At 40.9% G+C, this 26,490-nt stretch overlaps 2 protein-coding genes across 3 annotated transcripts in view; one reads left to right on the forward strand and one right to left on the reverse strand.

Annotated features, from left to right (window-relative positions):
* Positions 1-1,744, forward strand: part of nr2e1 (nuclear receptor subfamily 2, group E, member 1) — a gene marked incomplete at both ends in the record, with an annotated part of 12,215 nt that extends 10,471 nt beyond the window's left edge. For both annotated transcript variants that reach the window (XM_080453084.1, XM_080453085.1), the window contains 3 exons: positions 24-173; positions 711-816; positions 1,582-1,744. In XM_080453084.1, coding sequence (XP_080309210.1) covers positions 24-173; positions 711-816; positions 1,582-1,744 — 419 coding nt within the window. The remainder of the gene's footprint in view (positions 1-23; positions 174-710; positions 817-1,581) is intronic.
* A 1,746-nt stretch (positions 1,745-3,490) lies between these two features.
* snx3 (sorting nexin 3) lies at positions 3,491-26,057 on the reverse strand. The gene is made up of 4 exons (XM_080453303.1): positions 25,785-26,057; positions 9,990-10,085; positions 8,933-9,057; positions 3,491-4,378 (listed from the first exon to the last, which is right to left on the reverse strand). Exons 1-4 carry the CDS (start codon positions 25,947-25,949, stop codon positions 4,273-4,275), a joined length of 492 nt encoding a protein of 163 aa, XP_080309429.1. The 5' UTR covers positions 25,950-26,057; the 3' UTR covers positions 3,491-4,272.
* Between the last annotated feature and the right edge of the window lie 433 nt (positions 26,058-26,490).

Raw genomic sequence — 26,490 nt, forward strand, 5'->3', positions numbered from 1 at the left:
CTTTGTTTTGTAATCATTTACAGGAATGAATACGGATAACACCGAGTCTCAGCGACTGAATAAAATCATCTCAGAGATACAAGCACTGCAAGAGGTTGTTACCCGTTTCAGACAGATGCGCCTGGATGCCACAGAATTCGCCTGTTTGAAGTGCATAGTCACATTCAAAGCTGGTGAGTTGAAACGGCCTCTATTATAACGGTTACAATTCAGCACCTACACTGTAGGCCCTGCAGCAGGGGTCTTCAACAGGGGGTCCATGACCCCTATAGGGGGTCTTCAGAGTTACTACAGGGGGGCCACCAAATCTTTGTGTGATATGATTTTTTTTGTTACATTAACCACTTGAACCCCAGCATCCCTATTCTGAGGGGAACATTAGCCAAAAATAGCCGATCTACAAGCTCAGCTGCAAGGCTTGTGAGCTTGTAGATCTGTTATTTTTGGCAAAGAGGTTTGGTGTAGGGGGGTTTAAGTGGATAAATGTCTGAAATGAACTAAAAACATGAATTTACACAACATTGAAAAGTTGAATCTGCAACACAATTGTAAACAGTGTATAGTGGGGGTCCCTGCTTCATCTCTCTCTCAGCTAGGGGGTCCTTGGCCTGAAAAACGTCGAAGACCCCTGTCCTATACAGTATAACAAATGTTTTTAGAGGGTATAGCCGATGCTGCAAAGGTTAAAATGCCTCTACTATCACACACAGTTCCAACGCATGGTGCTACTGAATTAAGAAGTTTCCGCAATGCCAGCGCCATCGCCTCGTTACAAGATGAGGCACAGCTCACCCTCAACAGTTATATACACACCAGGTAGGCCACGAGTCAACCTCCATATTACTCTTCATTTGAAAACTCACGGGCAGTGGTAGAAAGTAATTAAGTACATTTACTCAGGTACTGCTTAGTACAAATTTGAGGTATCTTTACTTTACTGGAGTATTTCCAATTTTCAATACTTTTACTTCCACTCCAGTACATCTCAGAGGCAAATATTGTACTTTTACTCCACTACAATTATTTGAAAACTTTAGTTACAAGTTACTTTGTAGATTTAGATTATTATTACAAAACATGCATTAACCCGTGTATAACCTATGTATAAGCCTTTGGCTATTTGAAAATAGCTGATCTATAAGCTCACAACAAGTCGCGATTAGACACGTTGTGAACTTGTAGATCTATTTTCAAAAGATTTGCATACACATTGAACTTGTGAAATGAGACAATCTGCATAATGAGTATACTTTTACCTTTGGTTCTTAAGTATATTTTGATGCCAATACCTTTGTACTTTTACTCAAGTAAATTTTGATTACCCGGACTTGTACTTGCAACAGAGTATTTCTACATTGCAGTATTGATACTTCTACTTAAGTAAAACATTTGAGTACTTTTCCCACCACTGATCACGGGCCTATTTAATTGACAACAGCCCAATAGACTACATCATGTGATGGGACAGTATACCAGTCATTGCATATATATTACCATAAGAGATGAGCCTAATTATACTGGAGAGAATTAAACTGTCAATCATATGGTTTCACTGATGTTGAGTCCTTGTGTATATTTCAGATATCCCACTCAGCCCTGTCGCTTTGGGAAGCTGCTCCTACTGCTGCCCGCCCTCCGCTCGGTCAGCCCGTCCACTATAGAAGAAGTGTTTTTTAAGAAGACCATCGGCAACGTGCCGATCACGAGGCTTCTCTCCGACATGTACAAGTCCAGCGATATATGAAGAAAACAGTGGTTTATTTCATTGCACATGGAAGTGACTTTAAAAGCAAAGCAACAATCAACATTCAAGCAGTCCAGCCAGTGCCAAGTCGTAGCAGGTGGAACCATGGGCTGAATCTTGATGAGCACATTTATTTTCTTAAAAACGGTTTAAGAAAAGGGCCGATTTAGGCCTGAGCTATGTTGAAAAAGACTGTACAACAGCCGGTTAACAGTTGCTCTAGAGTTAAGGATAACCAACCCAGTAACTTTTATAATATTAGTGCCCTTAAAGATGTTGAACTACAATCTTTGGTGTGTAGGCCTCGATGGCTTACAGTATAAAGTTGTTAAATGTTAAGGCGAACACCTGCGAATGTTTTGCAAAGAAACTCTTAAATCTCCCACAAGTTTTTCGCGAGTGTAGACCAATGAGCTTGACGACCAATGTCCTTCCAATCTATTATAGGCTCTATGCACAGCAGCCATATAGGAAAGACATTGGGCCTCTTCCCTACTGTCTTCACAGGTGTCAACAATGATACTAATGAAGGCTCTGTTCCATTTAGTGTGGCACAGTGGTTCTTAAACCTTTTTAATTTCAAAGAACCCCATAACTCTGAGTGTACAAATGGAACCAAATGGGTCCATTTGTACACTCTCAGAGTTAAACACCAGTAAGGGGCCATTTGGAACCCACTCAAGGAACCACGAGGGTCCCTGGACCCCACTTTGAGACACACCGGTGTAGCAGTGTTTCCAGTGAACCAACATGCACAATATCAGCACCCTGTTCAACCAGAATGGAACAGAGCCTTAATTATTAGTAAGACCTGTAAAGGAAGTAAGGAAGAGGCCCAATTTCTTTCCAACATGGCTGCTGTGCATAGTGCCTATCGCCATGTTCAATCCGAACGGAGGAAACCAAAAGACGACGCATGCGTATGGATGCCAGGGCAGCAAGACATGCGAGTCGCTGTCCACCTGACCCAGTGCTGAAACCAAACGCGAGAGCTGTGGACGCATGCTGCCGTCAAAGAGGAACTGAAGAGACATTCTGAATATGATTGAAGTATGCTTTCACTGCCTCCCATGCTCTGAAACTTTAAAATTGCCCGAAGGTGGTGTCTGTGACTGTGTTTTAAGTGGTTACTTTCATGTTTGTGTTGGTGTGCCCCACCCAAGAGACACGGCATTAAATGTATAGGTCTATGGTACTTTGTCATGTTAGACACTAACACTGGATATTCAGCACTTGGAACAGTTTTTATGGGCTGTAATATTTTTATTCTGTTGTACAAAGTGGAAGTTATAATTCTTTGAAAAGTGTAATGAAGTACTAGGACATTAAATATGTTGAATTAAAGTGTCTTGAATATAACCTACATAATGAAATTGCAAACTGTTGTGTTGAAACAAATTCTATAGAACAAATATTCTTTGGGGGGGGGGGGGGGGGAACAACCCTTGCATGTGCCACAAATGAAAAATGATCACATATTTCAAATTGAAAACAGCTCCAATGACCTCATGAAAACATAACAAGAAAAACAACTCAGGACAATGTTGCCATCTCTGAAGCTGAAACTCCCAGGGTAGTCTGAGTGGACAACACATTTAAATGTTCATCCTTCTATACAAACATGATAAAAGATTAGGTGTGTCTTGAGTTACTGTAGTGTAGCAGTTCTCATGTGCAGTACATGCAATGCAGGACAGTGATGGTGAGGATCATCGATCAATGACAGCTTATATACTTATACATGAATGCATTTGACCTGTTTTATTGGAAAATTGTCAAAATAAAACAAAAATGGCACAGCAGTATATAAATCTCAAAATGCACATAGCCAGTAGAAATACTGCGGTTCCCTCTGTATTTTTTTTTACTCGCTAGAAAATCATTATAGGATAACAGGAGAGGTGCTGGTTGGTGTACAGTACACACACACACACACACACACACACACGCACGCACGCAGACACTTACAAACACATACACACAGACACACACGCTTCTGTTTAAACAAAGGGCCAAATACAATGTGAGATTTACATGGCAGGGACCATCCAGACGTGTGTGCTAAGGTCACAGTTATGGTGAGCAACATTCCAGTTGGATATATATTATATGGAAAGTAAAGTATTGTGGCTTTTACACAAGGTTTGCATACGTGGAACATTCTTTTCATGTTACTCTATAAATGAATACATACAAACATACTTCACTGATAAATACATAAAACACCCATGTTAGTGGCAGTTCCAGACCAAAACAGAAATGATTATAAATTATTTTCAACCACAATTATAACATGTCACACATTCTTAACTGGATCAAATTACAAGGTGAAAAACAAGCACTATAGTTGGCATCACTAATCAAAAAGGGGAGGAAGGGACAGGTGCCTGGTAAAAAGGGAAGATCATTGAAGTGTTTGTGTGGTTTCAGAGAAATCCTTTTAGCAGTTGAGAAATAGCTTTGGGTTGCGGGGCTGAGCTGGGCTTAGCCAAGCCACACCAGGCCAAACAAAGCCCTGCGTGTTAGGTTTAGGCTTGTCTAATTTTGGACGGGGTGTAGGTCTTGTCCACAGATTCATCCTGTAGAAACATGTGCAGGCAACGTTCATTCTGGGCTAGAGGGTGACCGGCCACTCTGGAAAAAAACGAGAGCAAAAAGGTAAGTTCACACGCACACGTACACACAGAGTGATGAAGTTATTAAGTCTCAGTTTGAATTACAGAGTAGATGATGATCAATTATGTTGTGTGTGCTGCATGGGAGTCATGTTGGAACTGAACAATTAAACATTTAAGTTTGAACTAGGTTTAAAAACCAGACTGAGGAAAAATCGAAAAACAAGTACCGGTAGCCAAAAGTAAATATAAAGCAAGGTCAACTTTATGTTTTCCTGCCTCTTCCACGCAGAGAGCATGGAGAACATTACTCTTTATTCTATAGTTTTAAAAGCAGTGGCCACAACCTCCAGATTTCAGTCTTTGACAGCCTGCACATTTATATCACGTCATCTGTTTAATAAAGCATACAAAATTAAATATCCAAAATCCTCTCATCCTAAAAATCATCAAGGCAAATAATATTAAGAATAACACACATTTATATAGCACTTTTCTAAATATCAAAGTCGCATATCTAAGACAATCTGCTTTCAATACAAAACCAATATGATTAGTAGTACTAACAGAATTGAATACAAAGGAGAATTTAAAAAAAGAACACGAATTGTGATATTTCATGGTCTGAAAAGTTTCAATCTTATGATTATTAGGTGACATGATGTATGAGTATGGTTGCAGACTGACATGTAGACAACAAAAACAAGAAAAAACTAAAGTCTAAGAGATAAAAAAAAGACAATGTATATTCTACACAGTGTCTCATGTCTAATAATCAGATATATTCAACAATATATCCTGTATAATGGTATTGAACCTTTGAGGTAGAAAAGAGAAACGTTTGTCAATCAAAATCATACTCATGGGAAAGGACATATTGCCTCAAAACAAGATCTTATTCCAAGCACTGTAATCATACCCCTGGAACAGGAGAAAACAGTCAAGATGTCTGCAATTTCACCATGCCAATCTCCCAAATGTATGCGCAATGCATGCACAGAACACCATGGCTGGGTAGGTGGCTCAGACAAACTGATGAAAGGTCTACGGGCCGGAACATTGTTATTCCCATTTAACTTTTATTTGCATTTGAAGAGTGTGTGGGAGTTTGCTTCTACACTGGTCGGCGTAGAAGCAATAGGTCTTCTCGGACACACCTGTCGTTTCTGTAGAGTAGGTGTGCAAGAGATTTGCTCATAATGTGCAGTGGTGAAAATATGACAGGAAAAGTCACCAAATCCTCAGTATAGTTCATCAGCACAAAACAATGGTTTTAGTCATACTATGGTACACTATAGGTGCCTCAAGTTTATATTGTCTTTCCCCACAATAAGAAAAGACACTAGTATAGAGCCCTGAGGGACTACGGTCAACCATATAGGGTTTAAGTGGTTAAGCTTTGGGTGGAGCAAGTGTGCCGCACAGTGCATGTGTAAATACACTGTTACTGTATGAGACTATAAAAGTTGAAAAACATGTACAACGAAGTATATAAGTGATATTTTGCAGTTAAAAGATTGCCAATTTCAGCCAATCAGGTGAGAGTACCCATTTATCAGCTTCAATGTTATAGTGTTGCAGTTCTTTATCGTGTAGGAGTTCTCTCTCCTGAATGGATAAAAGGAGTATCCTCTGACCTGGAAATGCATTTTCTGTTCACTAATGAGACAAGGAGACCCTTGTTACTGAACAAACACTTTATAGCAATAATTGACTATTTGACACTTATTTTAACAAAAACATAACATAATGCACCTTTCAGTAGCTAAAATAATGACGTATCCATTTCAATACCATCATAAAAGTTCAGCATGTGATGCAATGCAAATGGGGTTACAGCAGACGTCTTCTGTATTGTTCATTTTTATAGTTAATCGTAGTTTCTGCTTTGTGCAGAGTTAAGCTACGGTTACTAGGCCCAATGAAAGGGTAGGTCAGAGTGTGGAGGGTTTAAGCAAATTACTCAAACTGGTGTCTTTTAAGGTATTTTATTACTAATCACAATTACAAACATATAACTCTATTCTAATACTTAGGTTGTTAGTTAGTTAGACCTTTAGGTCAGTTAGTAGCCTTTAGATCAGTTAGGTAATTAAACCTTAGAGAGAAAACAAGCACAGAACATTTACAGTATTAAGGATATGACATTACACAATCATGAACCCATCAAACATACAATCATTACAATGTTCAATACTCACTATTAATCTCACACTCTTTCCAAATGATTCAGTGAGTCACTCCAGAACCCATATCCTAGAACGACCCACGGTTCAGTCACTTATCCGAATCTGAATGCTTGCCCCAAGGCAGCCTTATTTATCAGCTTCCAGCTTAAGGCCCTCCTCCAGAGAGTTCCAGCAAACCCGGAAGTTGTTATTACCCACAAAGCCCAGCGATTTCTCCCATTTCCTGCCACAGTAGGCCAGACTGCATCTTTGCTATCTGTCCAGTCAACCATTTGGCTTTGTTCTCACACAAATCCCTTGTCCCTTATCTACAACCCTACCCCCGCCGGAATGTAGGGCTTCCTTTGAAGCACGTAGCTCAGCAGGGAGTCTACTGTGGGCTTTTGGTCAGCTATTGACTTTTACAGTTGCCTAGTGTCCCACTAGCTTAACTTAATTAGAATATTTTGGTATATCCTAAAGAATGATAAAAGCACATTACTATGAACAATAATAATTCACTTTTCTCTAGCCCTATGGCTTGGATAATTGAACATGTATTAGCTAGTTGAAAGACACAGCAATATGAAAATTGTTCTGTTGTTCATGCATTTTCCCCTTATGTTCTTGATGGTACATGCAGTGAGGAGGAAATGGTTAGGGTAAGGATTTGGCCAAGGATGAGATTAATGGTGTGTTAATAAAGCAGGGAAAGTGTTGTGCCTATGAGGCATAAACACATTTCTATTGCATTTCACAGTTTTGTTTCTATGGTACATTACATGTTTGACCAGCAAGTACAACATTGTTTCTCTTGATGCTGTATTATCCATTAAACTTATTAAACTTAAAGTTACTCAATACTGTGTAGGAACTGTACTTTAAGGTTCACACATTTTGTAATGTTTAATTTAGGGCTACAGCCTAGATGTTTTGAAAATACATATTGAATCGTGTGTAAACAACTACAATTGCATTATAGCTTCCTGCCATAATGCAATTTGTTCTTTTATAGAATCACCTGGTAATACTGTACACCCCAATAATTGTAGGAGACTGTTTGACAGTATGAAAAAAATTATACCACTTTGCCAAGAAATCAGGATTGGATTCACCCTTGTTAAGCTAATTCCACAAGGCTTTTAGAAGCTCCCATCTGAAGATACAGTAGTGCATAAAAAGACCGAACCAGTGCACCTGAGACCTTTAAGATGTAATATTACAAGGGCAAATCTTTCATAATGGCAAATATCTCCTACCAGCAAATCTCTCTATCATAATAGCTAGGCTGAACAGCACTAAACACACACACAGCTGAACTTTTAAATGGAAAATATTTAAGACAGGTGAAAGCACTCTCAAGGGGGCACTTACAGTACAGTTCACAATTCACATACCATGAAAGTCTGTTCATTGGAGATTTTAATTTACCCACCATCATCTTCAAGGACCAAATTAACCTGACTCAATAAGTTTTGGCAATTTTGACCCTTAGGACAACTTCAGATCTTGATGTCCTATACCTTCTCAGAAGGAAAGGATACAAACAACTTCTTCAGTTGAAGAATGCATTTTGTCTAAACTCCCTAATTGAAAAGTGACAGTTCTCCCTCCTCCTCATTTGTTGTGCGGTGATAATCATGTTTACCATTCCAAAAGATTTCCCCCTCACAATGCTCTCAATCACAGATTAAACAACACCGTCAGCCAGCTTGGCCGCTATTAAGTCTGAACAATGATATGATCAACACTAGTGTTTCATTCACAGGACGTAGTGGAGAAAATATCTTAATTACCAACACATTCTCAGCTTCTATGAAAAAAAATCTATTTATGGATTTTTATTTTCTCGACTGAGTGTCTACACACACTTAAGATTCTAACATGAAACGCTGATGCATTTGCACATGAAACAAAGATAATGGCCAAGTCTGCAATCAAAGCAAATAATTACAGTCCCACTGTAACTTTTATTGTTCGACAGCGAAGAATGAAGACATACTGGATCAAAAATAAGCAGGGGTGCACACACCATCCCTCAAGGAACCGTGCGCTGTAATTTGAGCTGCAATTATCATAAATTACACATCAACACTAAAACAAATGTGGGAAAAAAATTATGTTGCAGGGGGTGCGCACTTGTGTCCTCTTTGGCAGTTCTCATCTTGTACGAGGTAATTATGAAAGAGAATTGAGGAGAATGGGAGAGAAGGCTTACCCTTCCCTTTGGGTTCAGTCTGTTAACAATACGAAGAGAAGTGGAAAAGTTGTGTCTGTCTGCTGCCCATTATACAAAAAGTGTTTCATTGTTCACAAAGCGAAAATGAATGTCTCGGTGAGACAAGACGCTGCACTTGTGTGCAAGCTAGAATGAAAATAAACTTGCACACGTTAGTTTGACTCACTTGTTGAGGAACTGCTCCAGGCCTGAACGCCGTTCCTCGATGAAAGAGTCATCAAATATTCCGTCATCTCCTCGGAATGGGAGCTGACGGAACAGCGCTTTGCCAGGGAGAGGGGGGACCACGACCTGGAGCAAAAGAAACCAAGGAGCCGTACAGAGGTCGTTTATGTTTGTTCTTATTCATTTCATTTTTTTATTTTTGTCTCCCTCTTTTCCTCCCAATTTAGTAGTTATTCCATTCTCAAATTCCCCACACACACTTGTGTAGTCTTTGTTACTGCTGGCTCCTTCTGGTTAGTCTTCAAACTGGTTGGTCCTAGGGATGGCATTGAAACCACATGCCTCCTCCGATACACATAGAATCACCTGCTGCTTCTTTTCCCCTGCCAGTGAGGAGCCTCACTGGGAGGATGTAGTGTGTGTGTGTGTGGAGGAACACCCTATTCCTCACAGCTCAACACCCCTAATGACAGGAGCCCTTGACCAACCTGTAGTAGTCACTGATGCAGTGACAATGACTACATTCCCTGCCCTGGCTTCCCTCCCACTAACAAGGCCAATTGTGCTCGTATGGACGGACGCCCGGCCAAGCTGGAGGCACCTCAGAGGATTCAAACACCTAGTCTCTGCGGCGGTGGGCAGGAACTACCCCAGTACCACCTGAGCACCCAGTTTGTGTTTGTTATCATTATTTGAATAGCCGTTAACTGCAGGTAAATTAAAGACTGTTTTGTACCCAATTATCTAAAGAAAAACAACTGTTGAATATCCATGCACAATAAAAGAGACTATTCATTAAATGGCTTTAAGCCCCTCTACAGCTCATACAGTACAATTATGTTTTTCAATTCTGCAATTATGTAATTCAATAACAGTACAGTGACAGTCACTTGCTTGGTTAATACAAATGTTTCAAATTCATATTTTTTTTTAATTCTGTCAATTCTGAAAAAGAAATCCAGTGAAAGGTTAATGAATTAACTGAGAGGCAGAGGGCCAAGCAAAAGTCCAGTGTGCACATAATCATGTTTGAAAAGCTATGAACTAGTATGGCTTACCTTACTCTCCCTCTCCAGCTCTGCTCTGAGCCACTCAAAGTCACTGTATCGCCTCCGCACACGAGACTCCTTCAGCTTGAAGATGGGCAGGTTGGTCTGTCCAAACACACAAAGTCGAGTAATGGACAAAAGGGAATTAAAATATGTTTTGTTCATTTGAAAAACTAGGCTCATTATGTTTGACAGTGGATAAGTTGCCCAAATGTAATGTTTCCCTAAAAGTTCCGATGATCTGAGTTGGTACAGCAGTTAGGCAAAACAAGTGGTTGAAAATAGTTCTTACTGATTCATTGATGAACATAATAGTTCACCATTCAAACATGGTGGAAAGTATTATTTTTCTCTCAAATACTCAAATCCGAACCTTTCTTGGCACTATAGGGTCACCCATCAATATTGGAAAGGAGGAACCAATGCGTGATGGTCATTTTGTCACAAAATCACTGAAAGCATGGAGGGCAAGATTGTGCCAATTTCAGGCAGTCAACTGATTGAAATGTCGTTCTTTTGTTCGGTTTGTTTCTAGCCTTGTGTGACCCACTCTGACTTTACTAAAGAAAGGGGAAAAAAAAGAGTCCCACAAATCCATCCAAATACAACTTTACTGAATAATGAAAAGAAAAAACCTTTGGGTGAAAAAAGGTCCTCGTATAGTTTTCACCAAGGTCTAATGCACTTACGTGTGTGTGTGTCCATGTACAATTGTGTGCGTAATTCCAAGTTGTGGTTTTTCAAGCACTTGAGAGTGAATTTCATATTAAAAACTGGAGATGTTTTGACATTGACGGAGAACAATGAAGCAAACAGCACATTAGGGCACAATGCCAAACCTCTTCACTAGTCTTGACAGCACATGGCCATCAGATGACAATATACAAACGAGCAGGGAGAGAGAGAGAGAGAGAGCGAAAGAACATTTCATTGGCGGAACACAATCACAGAAGGTCAGAATTCACAGGAGAAGGAGCCACAAGTGCCCACCCAGTGCTCGAGCGAGTGGGTGCTGCAGCTGCAATAACCGCACGCAACCTGCGAGTCGCGCGCATGCATGTAGACTGATCGATGGATAGACTAAATGTGTGTAAAAGAGATGTTAACTTGACAACTGAGTAAATGGCTGAATGGAGGAGAGGAGAGAAGCAGGGGTTGGGTTGTAGTCATTAACCCATTGAGACCTGGAACGCATATGTGTCACTTTAGATTTCTTCGGCTATTCAAAAATAGCAGATATACAAGCTCATAGCGCGGCACCGAGTGTAGGGCTGGGCGATATGACCAAAATCTCATATCCCGATATAGCTCATTTTATATCCCGATACGATATACATCACGATAAAGCACATTTTCGGTAAATTCAATTAATGAATAGTTCACATAAAATTGCAATGTGGAAATGCAGTTTGAAATGATATACTCAACAAATAAAGGTAGTAGGTAGAGATGCACCGATTGGAAAATCCTTGGCCGATACCGATTTCCGGTTTTTTAAAAGTCTGACCTGCCGATACCGGTTTTACCAATACCGATATTCTATTTTCTAACTAGATTTTTCAGGCTAAGTACAAGTACTTAATTTTGTGTATTTGCCAATACAGAGAACCAATAAGATTAAACCAGGAAAAGAGCACTTATGCCATATCATAATAGTACAATATCCAAAATCACAGACGATATCCAGGCTATAATATTGATGCCCTAACGATGCAACGAAAGGCCTAAAGTCATTACAAAAACAAGAAGAATTTTTAAAAGAATACTACTGTAGCCTATATCATTTATTTTTTATTTTTTTATTTGTACCATTGCTGTTATGGCTGTTGCTGTTATAGAGCTGCATGATTTTGACAAAACTTATTATGGGTCCATATTGAGATCAGTTATTGAAATTATTATTTATTAAAAATGGTAATCTTTTTTAACTAACACAATCTTATCTTAATGCAAAATTATTTTCTTATTTGAACTAAAAGCAAAAAGAAATAAATAAGGTTTTCCCATTCAGACACATAGCAGGACATGTCTGCATTTAATTATTTTCAAGGTGAGAAATTTACCTTATGTCACTCTAGTCCAGAGGTCTTCAACAGGGGGTCCGGGACCCCTAGGGGGTCCTCAGAGTTACTACAGGGGGGGACGCCAAATCTTTGTGTGATATGATATTTTTTTACATTAACCACTAGCATCCCATTTCTAAGGAGGACTAAAGCCAAAAATAGCAGATCTACAAGATCACAAGCTTGTAGATCTGCTATTTTTGGCAAAGAGGTATATAGGTGTAGAGGGGAAAAAAGAGCAGACCAAGTAAAAATGTCATACAATATAGAAGGGGGTCCCTGATTCATCTCTCTCAGCTCACCTTATGTCACTGTTTTGGCTTGTTTTAACCTCTGACTAAAAATGTTACACTACTCTGTTGCTCAGTGTACTTTGTTAAACTTTCAGACGAGTCTTAACGAGCTTTAATAGGCTACAGCTGGATAGATGAGAAGACGTCTGTATAGGCACATGAATTAAACCAGCGGTGTGGAATGTGTAGCTGTTGCCATAAAAGGGTTGTACATTTTTTGTATTTTATTTACATTTTTGAATGTGGTTTAATGAGTGAAACATATTACTGCAGTGCCCTCTGCAGTTCAGGTAGTGTCATGGTATTGCCTGGGCAGTCACGTAACACCAATCAACAAACATTTGGTTCACCTGGTATACCTTAGAGGCCTGTAATCAGTACTACTGAGTTGCTGAAGAGGGAAGGAGCTCTCCTTCAGCTAAAAAACAGTTTCTAAAGACTATAACAAATCTAACCTCCTAGAGATCTGTGCAGAAGGCGCACACGGTATGTTTTTGTTATGTGTTTTCTTTATATAAAATGCCATTATTGTTGTTGTAATAGATGTGTTTGTTTATGTGAAAATTTCATTGTGAATATGGACAAACAATTCATTCATCAACACGGACAATTCATGCATGGGCATTTAAAAAGACAGTATGATTGTCAACATGGACATTTATATTTCATGATGTTTATAATTCATTGTTTAAAAAGATATTATTTGTTTTGTGTTGCAGTTTTTCACGTTGTTGTTGTCTACATGGGGTTAAAATAAAGAGCCCTCGTGAACTACACCACCAGTGAAGCATGGTTTATTCTGGCACAGAAAAAGACAATTTAGGGACGGTTATAGAATGGATGGCTGATATCATGATCACATCACAACGTCTTTTAGAGTTGTTGTTGGAAGCTGTTTACAGCATTAAGGACTTTTCAGGTGGCGCCTAGTAATTTATTTGGAATAAGAGGCAACCCTGCAGGTAGGAGGAATGAGCAGCTACTGTCTGTATGAGAGAAGTGCGCGCACACTCTTCGCATCGCATGCACACACACACACACACACACACACACACACACACAGAGGTCCGTGTCGGTCTTTTTAAATCCAAACCACATCCATGCGACAGAAGTTCCCCCTCTTTTAGGTACAAGCTCCTCGGTTTGTGTTGGCTGGTCATCTTGTTGATCCTCTTGTTGTTGTTGCGAATTAGTACTGTTACCCTGGTCTGCTACGTCTTCCTCCATGGTTGTTTTGTTTATGCTTTAGCAGCGTGCCTCCCTGGGCATGCCGTATGTCGCGTCGGTGACGTAAATACTGCCGTAAAGCGTGTTTTGCGACATTTTGCGATATAAACGATAGAGCTTCCTATTAAACGATAGACATTTTCTACCGTCCAGACGATACATATCGCCCGCCCTAACTGAGTGCCGCGCTACGAGCTTGTAGATCTGCTATTTTTGAAAAATCTTGAGAACATTTTTTTTTCTTTTATTTTTTTAAAACTGGATTTTGATCATTTTTAAGAATCGCCTCAGGTCTTAAAGGGTTAAGGACCAGGAGGAGAGAAAACTGAAGGGAGTTTTATCTGCTCTATGGATTATTAATTGAACAAGTAGGCAGAACTGCCCATGGTCACCCACTCTGTGACAATAAGTCAGATGGTCGCCCTTGAGTCTCCTTAAATATTTTCAATGTGGAAAACTCGAACCCCCACTTCTCTATACTCGGCCCACTCTTCAGTCTATCAAATTATGGATCCGAACCTCCTCACCCCAGCTAGAGGGTCGGACTCATATTCATTAATTGATGGTCAGGAATGGATTCGGGTCGGGCTCAGTCATGTTGTTCATATTAAAAATAAAGTGTACAAATTAAAAAGAAAAACGGCACTACTCTCTCGTCTGTGTGTTACTTCCTGATTCACATGACAACTGACGATGACACATTGTGTTCATGGGAATTGGGAACGGAATGCAATGTAACGTGCTTTATTGCTTTCAGATGCAAACACAGCTGTAGTGAATGATGGAGATCAAACTAATTCGTAATTTTAACTATCAAATACCAATAGTCCTATAATATATGTATTAGCTAATTTATAGCCACTATAGGCACCTATTATTCATCCTTAAAGGACGACGTCACCCATTTTCAACCTATCTTCATATAATTGGTCCTCACTAATGATAGAATGGTCAAATAAAATGTCCTACTCAGTCTGTGTCTCATAGGAGGGCTGAGGACAGGTCAGAAACCAGCCTACCAGTGACGACATCATTAGGCAGTAAAAAAAAAAAGATTTCAACTAGATTTGTATTAATGCGAGAACAATGGCTTCCATTAAAGCATGTTAACTTTCCAGGAATATAAAGCCTGCAGTTTCTATTAGCTTGGATTCCCCATCGATGATGTCACTGGTAGGCAGGTTTCTGAACTGTCCACAGCCCTCCTCTGAGCCACAGACGGAGTAGACAAAAATGGTACCACATTATAATGAGCATTAGTGAGGAGTGAGGACCAATTATATGAAGATGGGTTGAAAATGGGCGAAGTCGTCCTTTAATAGAGGACAGTAAAAACAACCCTAGGTTCCTTTTTGACACACTTGTGACTCTACTGATCAGAGTATTCCTACTGATCGGGGACCCGCGGAAGGGCCGGGCAGTTGCCCGGGGCGCCATAGGGCACCAAGCCATAGGTGGATTTTTTTGGATGGGATTTTGGTGGCTGTTAGACTGATTTAGAACTTACAGGTACACGTAGCCCTCTGTTCATGATCCATCCGTCTTTCTGACACAGACTGCTACCCTCTCTATCAATTTTTTTAGCATTTGCTTAATGCCTCATTTCTTTCCCACCTCCCCTCTCATTTCAAGTTGTCGAGTTCTCCCCGAGGCGAGGCCGGCAATGCCCCCCCCATTCCCCCGCCCCTTCACTCAGGTCACAGGAGAAGTGGATTAAGCTTAGCTTTATCGCCCCACCACCCTTGCATTAAACCTCCTCTCTCTCTTCTCACCGTGGGCCGGCCCGCTGCGTCGTGTTACCTCGCAGTGTGGAGCACCGCAAAGTTAATCCCCCCCATGACAACAGATCATGGTTACAGGTAATCTGCCACCGCCGTGACTCTAATCCCCTCATGTACATACCCAGAAAGCACACATGCACACACACAAATGCACGGACACACACTTGCACAGGTGTTAAGTAATACACGTTTGACCAGTTGGACAGTTAACACAATATAATAAATGATAGCACGCTGCATTGCATTCGAACATGCTCGTACACAGACACACACAGATACACGTACGCACACACAGGTCTGGGCCACTCATCTCTTGACAAAAGGTGCTTGGAAGGAGAGAATAAGTCACCTGCCCTTTCAATCCCCTCTCTCAGTCAAAAGCCTATGATTAAGAGATTGGCATTACAGGACGAGGGGAGGAACGAAAGTGTGGGATTGAAAAGGGAGCGGTATGACACAAACGCACACACACACAGAGAAATCGTTTAAAAAGGCGGTGCGTGGGAGATCTACAAGTCAAAGATCAGATTTCCCGTGCCTCTGTTCCCTTCACGGCTGGTTAGAGGTTAGGGCTCGGGTGTCTCGGGTTACCGGCTCTGGCACTGATTGTGACGGGGACACAGGGCCGGCCCACACCCCTCCTAGGTCTTGGCATTTTCTTAACAGTTTAAAGGCACACTTTGTCCAACTCACTTGCTAAGAGGCAGAGGAAGAAACGGAGAGAAACCTAACCTAGCGAGAGAAGAGGATAAGCATGCATGCGCATTGGGCACAATAAAGAAATACATTCTTAAGCCCAATTCATATCGAAAATAGCAGACCTACAAGATCATAACGCGTTTGTCGTGCGACAGAGCATAAATTCGGCTTTCATTTAACTCTGAGAGTGGACAAATTTACCCCAATGAATGTACCCATAATACGAAGAAAAATTAATATGAATCCATAGTTATCTATAATCAGACCTAACACAAAAAGAAACAAATTAATTTAACAAATGACGTGATAAGGTGTGGGAGAGAGCATGTAACAACTAAGTTGCATAAACAGCCAAATACACATCCTCCTCCATTCAGACCTCTACTGGGTTCTCTTGGTTATACAGGCACAGTCCTACCCTGCATAAGAGAAGCAGGTGATTCATCATTTTTAGGAGACAATACTATATGGCTCATTAGGGACAGGCTGAAAAGAACCCTCTGAAAAAGTGAGTGTCGGAAGAGAGAAAGCGAGAGATGGACACAGACAGAGAGAGGGGGGGGGGGGCAAGATCACTCGTCTCCTATGAGACTGGTTCATGGTTGCCGATGCTGCGATGCATTAGCTTTTAGCAGGATGGATTAAGTCAAGTTTGAGAGTGAGCATTGCATCGTATTCCAAAAAGGAGAAAAAATATATATACAGGGGGAACAAAAGCGATGGGGCTGTGGGTCTTTCACTCTACTCTCTCTCTCTCTGTACTCGCTTTCTTTCTTTCTCGCTCCCTGGCTAGCTGGCCCTTGTAGCCCAACAGCCCCCCCCCCTCGTCTAGCTGACAAAAAGCTGCTTTGTTGCCATAGTATCAACTCCCACTTTTGATACTGTCATTTCAAGTAGGATATGGTAGCCTTGATACAATATGTTCCCTATTTCCATTAAAATAGTTGTCGGAGAGGATGCTGTAGACTTTGGATTACACTTGACTGTGCCTGACAAACCCCCCACAGCACCCCCAAACCCCCCCTACCCCCAAAAAACGTCCTCGTTTTATTAATGACCAAACACCCCCACCTCCACCCCCAAATGGAAGAGAGAAAGAAGGAGAGAAGCTATGGGAGTAGAGAGGAGGGGGTGAGAGTGAGAGTACTATAAGAGCTTTTTATGTGCTCCTGTCCATAAACAAAGTGAGATCCCAAAGTTCGCTCTCCTGAGTGTGCCCTTTGGAGGGGATGGAAGCCAGCAGCAGAAGACAAGAACGCCTAATAATGCGTTTTCCTCAGAGTTCAACACAAACAATATGCTTTTAGGAGAGAGACGAGTGGAGTCCTCTCTCAAACTGAAAAGAAATGCATTAAGGTTATATACTATCACTGCGGGGACTCCGAGGAGTGAAATTCTAGCATGAAAAATACGAGTGGAGGGTAAGGGGAGGGGTGGGAACCGTGGGATCAATACTTATTCAACCTGCTACTCATGATCGACAGTATATGCCCTATGAGAAACCTAGACCTAAAAATTTGTATAACACATAGGCCTGTCACAATTATTACATCATCGTCTAATCACAATTATTTGAGATAATCGCAATTATTGCATAATCGGCATAATCGGCGATGTTAAAACATTTTCAAATATAAAAAAAAAAACAGAAATAGCGGATCTACAAGCTAGTGACGCGTTGTAAGCTTGTAGATCTGCTATTTTTTACATGAATAAAATTGAAATACATATACCGTAATTTCGGACTATAAGCCGCGACTTTTTCCCAATTTTTCGACCCTGCGGCTTATATAACGGTGCGGCTTATCTATGGATTTTTACAGCTAACGGCCACTAGGGGACCTCCTAAATCTATGGATTTTACACCCGCGGCTTATAATCCAGTGCGGCTTATATATGTACAAATCATTCAATTTAGCTGCTGCGGCTTATATTCAGGTGCGGCTTATAGTGCGAAAATTACGGTACAATATGTTAATTTATTTGTATATTCAAGTTATTTGTCATATCTGCCCTGTGCAATTTTTCATTACGAAGCCTAAAGGGCAAACAGATTTTTTTTAATTTTATTCATATGTTCCAATGTTCAACAATGCCAAAAACACAATTAAAATCATTAATCGCAATTATTTGAGTGAATTAATCGTCAACTTAAACTTGTAATTGTGACAGCCCTAATAACACAAGACAAAAATGTTGCATAGTATTCAATAAGACCCTCCGATTAACAAGTCTGCAAGTCAAGTCAGTTTGAAAACTGCTATATATTTCAGTTTTTCGAAATAAACTTTCAAGCTACCTTCTTTTTCAAAGAAGATATTGAATTTTAAATATCAAATGAAGGCCTGACTCTGACTGCCCAGAAGTCACCATGAAATCTAGATCACACCCTATGTAACCCAGTTGGCCTTGGTGTGTCAAATTGGTCATGTGACAATAAAATGACTGCAGTGGGCCATGAAGCCTCTCATATGACCATCAAACCCTTCAATGACCTTGCCGCAAACTACGTGGCAACTTTGAGAAACATCAGAGTTTGCACAGTAAAAAAAAATATTACCCAAGATTTTCTTACAGTGTGCAAAAATCTAGGGGTAAAACCATTAAAATCATACTGTGCAACATTCATTATAGTCTTATAGCTCCGTTAACACAGTATGACTTTAATTGAAATATTAAATAAATTGTTTGACAAAAAAAAATCTAATAAAACTTTTTGTAAAGGAATAATCAGGTTAGTGATCTAATTACTGACGTAAAAAAAAGGTGCTCTTTACAACTACATACTAATCAATTTATCTGTTTGGGAGATGGCTTGTGATACGCATTACCAGCGTTTTGTACTTTATTACCTTATTTTACCACTATTACCAGAAATAATTGGTACAGCCACAGCCCTACAAACCCTCCACCTGTAGAGGAGTGCTACTGTATGTGACTGGTCTATATAGTCATCACAGGGGCCAAGATAACCTAACTCTACAAACAAGGCAACTGACTGCACACAGCTGGGTGAGAAAGGGGATAAGTGGGAAGGGAGATGAAGGCCGTCTGGGGGAGGGGGGGGGTGGCTTTCTGCCCTCCCATGGGTGGGGAGACAACGATGGGGAGCAAACGGTCCAGCTCTCCCACCCCCTGGCCCGATTCATTCTTCTCCCCTCTCAATGAAGGGATTAGGCAGCCTCACTCAGTACGGACGTGAGGACTCTCTTGAATTGGGATGGATTGGGGAGGGTGGGGTGCAGTGAGAACAGGGCAGAAGGGGTTGGGAGCAAGTGAATAAAACTGAAATTTTATGGCATAATTAAAGAAAATACATTCAAATTTGGTCCCCAATATTAGAAGCATGGTTTAACAGAAATCCAAACAAAGCCAACGCTACGCATTCCAGTCCTAGGTATCATGCCCATCACTTTCACTTGCAGTAAAATGCTTCTAAAGAAAGGAGAAGAAAGGAGGAGTAGGAGAATCGAAGCAAAGTTGACACCACGTTTGTGAAGAAGTAAGGGATGCTCCTCTTCTTCTGTGCTCTTATGCAAAGCAGGGTCACAGAGGGTTACGAGGCGCACAATAATGCTGATTACACGCATATGCTAATTATTACACGCTAATCAAGTACAGTAGCCTTATATTCAACACTAATGCCTGGAGACGGCTTCTTTTTTCTTCCATCCTTAAAAAGGTAAGGAAACTATAAATACTTGAGGGCGCTAACCAATTGAATTGCTCCAGGCCACTAACCACAGGGATGTCAGTCACACCACAAACGACAACCAAGGAAAAGCCTAGGCAATCATACAGTGGGAAGACTGATGACAATCTCAGACTTTTCCATAGCGCCTAGCCGCCACCTACACATAAAAGAATATAACGGCCTACCCAGAAGAACTCAATCGATACTAATGATTGAATGACAGCTAGAACTGATGAAAAATACAGCAATCCTGAAATGTCTTGGACAAGAAACGTTTCTCTAATCATGAAAAGTATTGTAATTAGTAATAATATGGAACACTATAACTTTAATAAGTTTGTTCTACCGTCTAAGTGGTTTTGTAAACTAATAAGGGTGGGGGTTGGAGATCAATTCATGATTATTAATTTATTCATAGATATTCATAGATTGCTAAATGTAATTATAAACTCAGGCTTGTAAATGATTTAAAAAATACTGTACATAAATTATGTGCTAATTCACCCAGAGGTGAAGTAAGCTGAAGAACAGTGTTGTACCAACTGTAGGGATATTGAGACTATAGGCCCATTTATACTCAACATTAAACCGGCACTATGTAATGTTGGGTATCAGCGGCCACTTTGGGCACAAATAACATGGCAGCCAATGTCTTTGCATTCATTACCCAAGATTCTCTGGGTCACTGCTCAGTCGTGCTAGTGGTGTGAGACTCTTTGCTCGAGTGTTTTTGCCTGAATAGGCGTGATTCTGCAGTGAATGACGCTTCCAGGAGCTCCGTGCCGGCATGCCTGTTACAGGCTCGTGAACTCTGCAATGCACGAGCAGACAGCCGCTTGTGCACTGCAGAGCCACATGTGGCTCATGTTTTTACAAAACTTTAAATGTTATGACTTTGCAAAACACGCAACATAAATCAGCACATGTACTTTTTTAAGCCATGTTTATATGTGTTGGTTCATGACTGACTGGTAGGCAGGCAGCTATAAATGACGTGTACCATTTGCAATAAAATCCCTTGGGTTATAATACGCTGTCACATCACTTCCTTATGCATTCTAAACTCCTCACAAAAGGTTCGGAAACTTAAATTCAGTCGATTATTTCTCCCCTTCAATAATACCAATTGGTATTGTATTTTATATCATTTTCATCGTTGATTAGTTACCTTTACAACGAGGTATAACTTGTAAGGATTGTGCAATCGTGGAATGAGCAACACAGCTAAACACGTGGGTATAGCGTCCCCAAAACAATTGCCAAAATCCCCCAATATGTTAGTAATCGGGGTCTGTTAGTAATCACTCTCGTTTTGAGCGACCTGTCAGGTGTGTGACTGGCACCTGAGCATGGGTTCTGTAACTTTGTTGAATTTGTGTATGCTCAAACCAGCAACACTGCCCCCATGGAAAGATGCCACGTTTGTCCCTTCAGGATAAGTCCTGTGCAATAGGGCAAGTGGAAGCTGGTGTTCCGTTACGCAGAGTGGCAGCATTATTTGGTGTCAGACCCTGGTATCATTTCCAAACATAGGACCAAGTTCCATGAGACTGGTGAGGTCAAAGGAAGACAACACCCCAAGAAGACCGGTCTCTCACCCTTGCTTCACTGAGGAACCATAGGCTTTCTTCCAGAGACTTACTGGCAAGATTTGCACAACGGTACTACAGACCTTGTCAAAGTTGCAGGACCCATGCTCAGGTGCCAGTCACACACCTGGCAGGTTGCTCAAATCGAGAGCGATTACCAACAGAAGCATATTGTTGGACTTTTTTTGGGGGGGGCGCTACCTACACGTTTTGTATTGCTCATTCCACGATTACACAATCTTTACAAGTTATACCTTGTTGTAAAGGTGACTAATCAACATTAAAAAATATATACAATAAATCATTGGTATTATTGAAGGGGAGAAATAATCAACCGAAGTTACGTTTCCAAACTTTTTTGTGAGGAGTTTATATGATGTAATTTTGTATTGCTTTGCAATTGTGTGGAAATGCAGGGGTGAAAGTGGGCCGGTGCGGTCCAGTACTCAAAAGTATTATCAATAACAAATGCTAATTATTACTTTTTTTCTTTTCTTCCGTTTCAATGAATAATGTATCCCCCTTTTTAAAAAAAATAGATACTAGACTTCCTGTCAAACCGACATCAGGTGGTGAAAATGGGCAGCAATGCAGCATCACATCTGACCCTCGACACTGGAGCACCCCAGGGATGCGTGCTGAGCCCTCTCCTCTACTCCCTCCCTGTACACGCATGACTGCACAGCCACACATGAATCCAACACCATCATCAAGTATGCGAACGACACGACACGACAGTGATAGGCCGGATTGTCAATGACGAGTCTGCACACTGGTGCCGGGAGAACAACCTCGCCCTCAACGGCGACAAGACCAAGGAGCTGATTTGGCAACTTCAGGAGGCCGCGGAGAGAGCATGTGACACGCTCTGACACTTTGCACCTTAATCCCATGTACAACGTGCTTTTTTTGTTTTGTTTTCTCACATCTTAACTAACGTCCATAGCATATCATGTACTATATCTGCTGCTATGCACACGCACCTTATGTCTTACCTAAGGCACTTACCGCACCGGATAGGTATACGGTACTATGTATAAATATATAGATACTTTGTTATCGTCTCTCTCGCTTCCCCTTGCCCCCCTTTCTTCTTCTTCCCTTTCTCTTATGGAAATAACAAAAACGATGGAGCTTGCACAAAAACAAATTTCACCCACTGTTTTACACCTGTAAACCTGTGATGTGATAAAAAGTTGATTCTGATTCTGAGTGTGTGATGCAGTACATAAGGTGCGGTCTCCAGGTGAAACAATTGATGAATAGGGAATCCTCTCTTACATGTTTGACGTTACTACCTGTACGACATGTAGAGCTTGAATGCCCGGATGAGCCTCATGTCTCCCCTTAACATAGTAATACAGTATTAAAGGACGACTTCACCCATCTTCATATAATTGGTCCTCACTAATGCTCATAATGAAATGGTAAGAAGAAATCTACTCGGTCTGTGTCTCATAGGAGGGCTGAGGACAGTTCAGAAACCCGCCTACCAGTGATATCATCGTTAGTATTCGGTATTTTTTTCCAAACAAGATTTTATTTTATTAACCCATTTAGACCAGAGGCCTTCTAAATCCTGACTTAAGTTTTCTGAAAAACTTCAAATATTTATTCAAAAATTACAACAAATGTATGTTGCTATATAACCCATTTTGACCCTTTTGGGGTTCTTGTTGCTATGTACAGTATATAGCATGTCGTTTGAGTTCAGTGACTCTGATTAGTCCACAGCTGAGCATGTATGAACTTTTGACTGAGTTTCTACAAATATTGGTAATTTTTAAATACCAATAAATTATTTTGTGAAATAAGCAGCTTTTTTCACCGATAGTTATATTATGTGTTTAATTTTTTTCCCCATGGCTTTAAAATCATTGTTTTAATTGATGGCCTTTCTGCCCTGGCATTTGGCCTCAGTGCCCTCAAATAATTAACGTTGCGTTGAACTCTGAAGAGAGGCTGGATCAACAAGTCAAAAACACTTGGCACAACACTTATGTACAACGTCGTTCTACATGCTCACAACACGCAGATGATGCGTTGTGTAGGTCTACTAAGGGCATGTGGTAAGCTGAAGCTCCATTATAGACATTTTATTCTCGAAAATGACAGCAGACGCAGCTGCTACTGCTATGACTTGGGTGGTAAACTCTGTTATTACCACACAGATTGCCCTTTCAGCTTGACCTACATTTTCATTTTGAATCGATTAAAGTGACATTGTGTGATTCCTGTCAGTGGCTGTGCATTTAGTGCAGTGATCCTCCACAGGTATTGCGAAAAGCCTGGTGACGCCAGGTTAAAACTGGCTCAGCTACAGTATTGCCAGTATATAGCGGATTAGAATGGAACTATGATCTTGCAAGGCCAGCTGCTGTGCAAGTTTACAGGGGACTGAGCCATGCAAGAACTTGCAAGGCAGACTTTTTTTTATATTCAAACCCTAATTTTCACAGTTGAATGTTCTTTTATCTTTTACAATTTGAATATAGGTTTTTGAATAGTATTTGACAGGCCTAATTCAAGGCCTATCCCAGTACACACAAGAGGCCCGCCTATTGTATGTACTGGGTGCAAGGTTAATAGAGTAACGGCAGAGTCAAAAAGTGACCCAAATTGATTTTGTATCTCCAACTGATCCTTGGGTTGTTAAATTGTAACTGGTAGGATTACACAAGAGTGTGTGTTTGCAATAAAGAGTCCCAAAACATACACACTTCTCCATATTATTAAACGCAGGGATTTGGGTCCTTGCAAAAAACATTCTCATTATGGATTGTATTAATATTCTTTGAGAAAATGTGTGCTCTTGATTGATTGATGTACTTTATTTAGTAAGACATGAGAACATCAGTACATGCAGTGATGTGTTCTACCGTGGTACGGTGTATACGCCGTATACAGTGCAGATTTTTTTTGGGGAAAGCGTATACAGTCTAATAACCATTTCATCCATTGAAAACGCGATAGCGTATCGCGCATGTCGCGCAGGGAATAATTATCGTATACCCTCCGAAAAAAACTAGATCACACCACTGAGTACATGGAAGTACAAATTCACAATACAAGGTCTACTAAACTGGGAGACTCATTAAGCACTGAGCTTGTTTAAGATGAGATCCCCCCCTCTCCTATATCCTCTTCAACTGTTGACGAGGGGGAAGGAAATGTGAAGAGGGGGTGGACAAGGCTAGGAAGGACCAGGGAGCTTGCAACATCCTGTCTGAAGTTCCAGCCAAGCTGACGAAGGCAATTCTGTTGCCTTTTACCGCTCATGCTGGACAGCATTCCAGGATTTTGTAGTGGAATGATAAAGTCAGTATGACACAAACATGTGTCACACACATGTTACCTAACCCATATTGAGTGTGTGGAGAGAGAACTCAGTTTTGGGTCATATGCCTCCCTTCAAATCAGGTTGTCATGGTGTGTGACAAATACTATTATCTATCCTTTGCAGTGAGTAAGTAACTTAGGGTGTGGCTGGGATTCATCATCTGTAACGGTTCGAAAATAAAGTCGGTCACTTAGTTTATGAACAAAGTTGTGATCTAACCTTACTGGGTGATAGAAGGTGGTTGCTATTGTTATTACCCCCCTCTTCTTGTCAGCTATTAGTTACTTTTAGTGAAGTTGATCTGTTACAGCAGCCACAAGTGTAAACAAATGATCTGCTGCAGCAAAGATAACTTGCTAGCTAGCTACAGGTTATGAAAAACATTACATATCGTTATAATATTAGCCGTCTTTAAAATAAGCAGAGTAATGTTTGGCTTGCTCAAATCATCATCAAAGTCATCTTCTCTAACGTACCGCAGCTATTTAATGTTCGCAAGCCAACATTCCTGACTGGGGTTCAGGTAACACTAACAACAAGACTGCTAAGAAGCTACTAGCAAGCGTTAGCATAACAGCTACCGTTATTCAGGGGGCATAAATTACCAGCTTGTCAGCTGTGACTTTGTAAACACGTCCAGCCCTGACATATGAATATCTATTCTAACATGGCATGGCCTTCATTTTCATTTGACTCCGTTGCTTTATTGTCCCATATTAAAAAGTTGTTAGCAAGCTAGCTCACAGGCTAGTAGTAGTAAGTAAGTGTGTAAGCTAAATTTGCAAGACATGGCTTCATTTCCACATGTGTCGCACGACAAAAAATGATGTGAATGATGTTCAACTTGCGTTGGGACACTTTTATTTTATTTTTCACACCGTCATGTCGCGAGCGAAAGGCTCGGGGCGACCAAGTAACACAGCAGCAATTGAAAATAGCCGATCTGCAAGCTCACAACGCGTCCCGGATGGGACGCGTTGTGAGCTTACAGATCGGCTATTTTCGGTGCACGACACCGGTCGTACGACGAAGTGTAAAAGCAGGGCTTTTTTAAATTGTATGTATTAAGCTAGTGTTACACTTTTTATGTATTTATTTAGCTAGTGCTGCTTGCTCACCTTCAGTCTGATCTCATACGTGGTGAACCGGGTCCGGCCGACCCCCACTGTCTCCGGGCTGCTCACGTCGATCTCCAGGAAGTTGCTCGGCGGTCCGTACGCGTCGTTTAAGTTCTGAGGCTTGGTGAATAGCCTCCTGGTATCAGCTATGGTATCAGCCATCATGTTGAATGCCTTTTTTACACCCCCCCTGCTGTGCTAGTGCTGCTAGCTGCTCTCCTCCACCGACACATACACACACACTCTCTGATCGTACCCTCACTCACACACACATACTGGTCTGCAACAGTACACTTCCGATCAGCTGACGTTCAGCTGACGCTTCTGGCAACCTGCAGCATGTTTTTGTTTACAACCACAGAGCAGTGGCTCTCCCGGCCTTTGCAGGCCGTGACCCCCCCAAATATTCATATTTGAACTGGGGACCCCCCAAATAATTATATGTGAATGTGACAAGGTTGAAACGGGGGTTTTCTTATTTTTTTTAATATTGATTTTATTGGTGCTTAATGTATAATTATTGTGCACTTAAACCATCATCTTATTGTTTTCTGTATAATATTAATTGCACTGTGTTGTATTACAAATGTTTTCCCCCGGTCCCTTAGTCCATTTCGCCCCCTCAACACTGACTGGCTCTAGGTGACCACGAGGTCACGCCCAAGGGACACGGTCATGGGCAATGTCACCAGACGTCTGTTACCGA

This window comes from Gymnoscopelus braueri (assembly GCF_963280865.1).
Source record: "Gymnoscopelus braueri genome assembly, chromosome: 16".
NCBI lineage: Eukaryota > Metazoa > Chordata > Actinopteri > Myctophiformes > Myctophidae > Gymnoscopelus > Gymnoscopelus braueri.

Bases quoted from the DNA above. Each gene is read 5' to 3' on its own strand.
- snx3 (XM_080453303.1), bottom strand. From the start codon at position 25,949: ATGATGGCTGATACCATAGCTGATACCAGGAGGCTATTCACCAAGCCT. The intron at 9,058-9,989 runs GTAAGCCATACT...CTTTTGCTCCAG, and splicing joins AGCTGGAGAGGGAGAGTAAG to GTCGTGGTCCCCCCTCTCCC. The intron at 4,379-8,932 runs GTGAGTCAAACT...GTTTTTTTCCAG, and splicing joins CTGGAGCAGTTCCTCAACAA to AGTGGCCGGTCACCCTCTAG.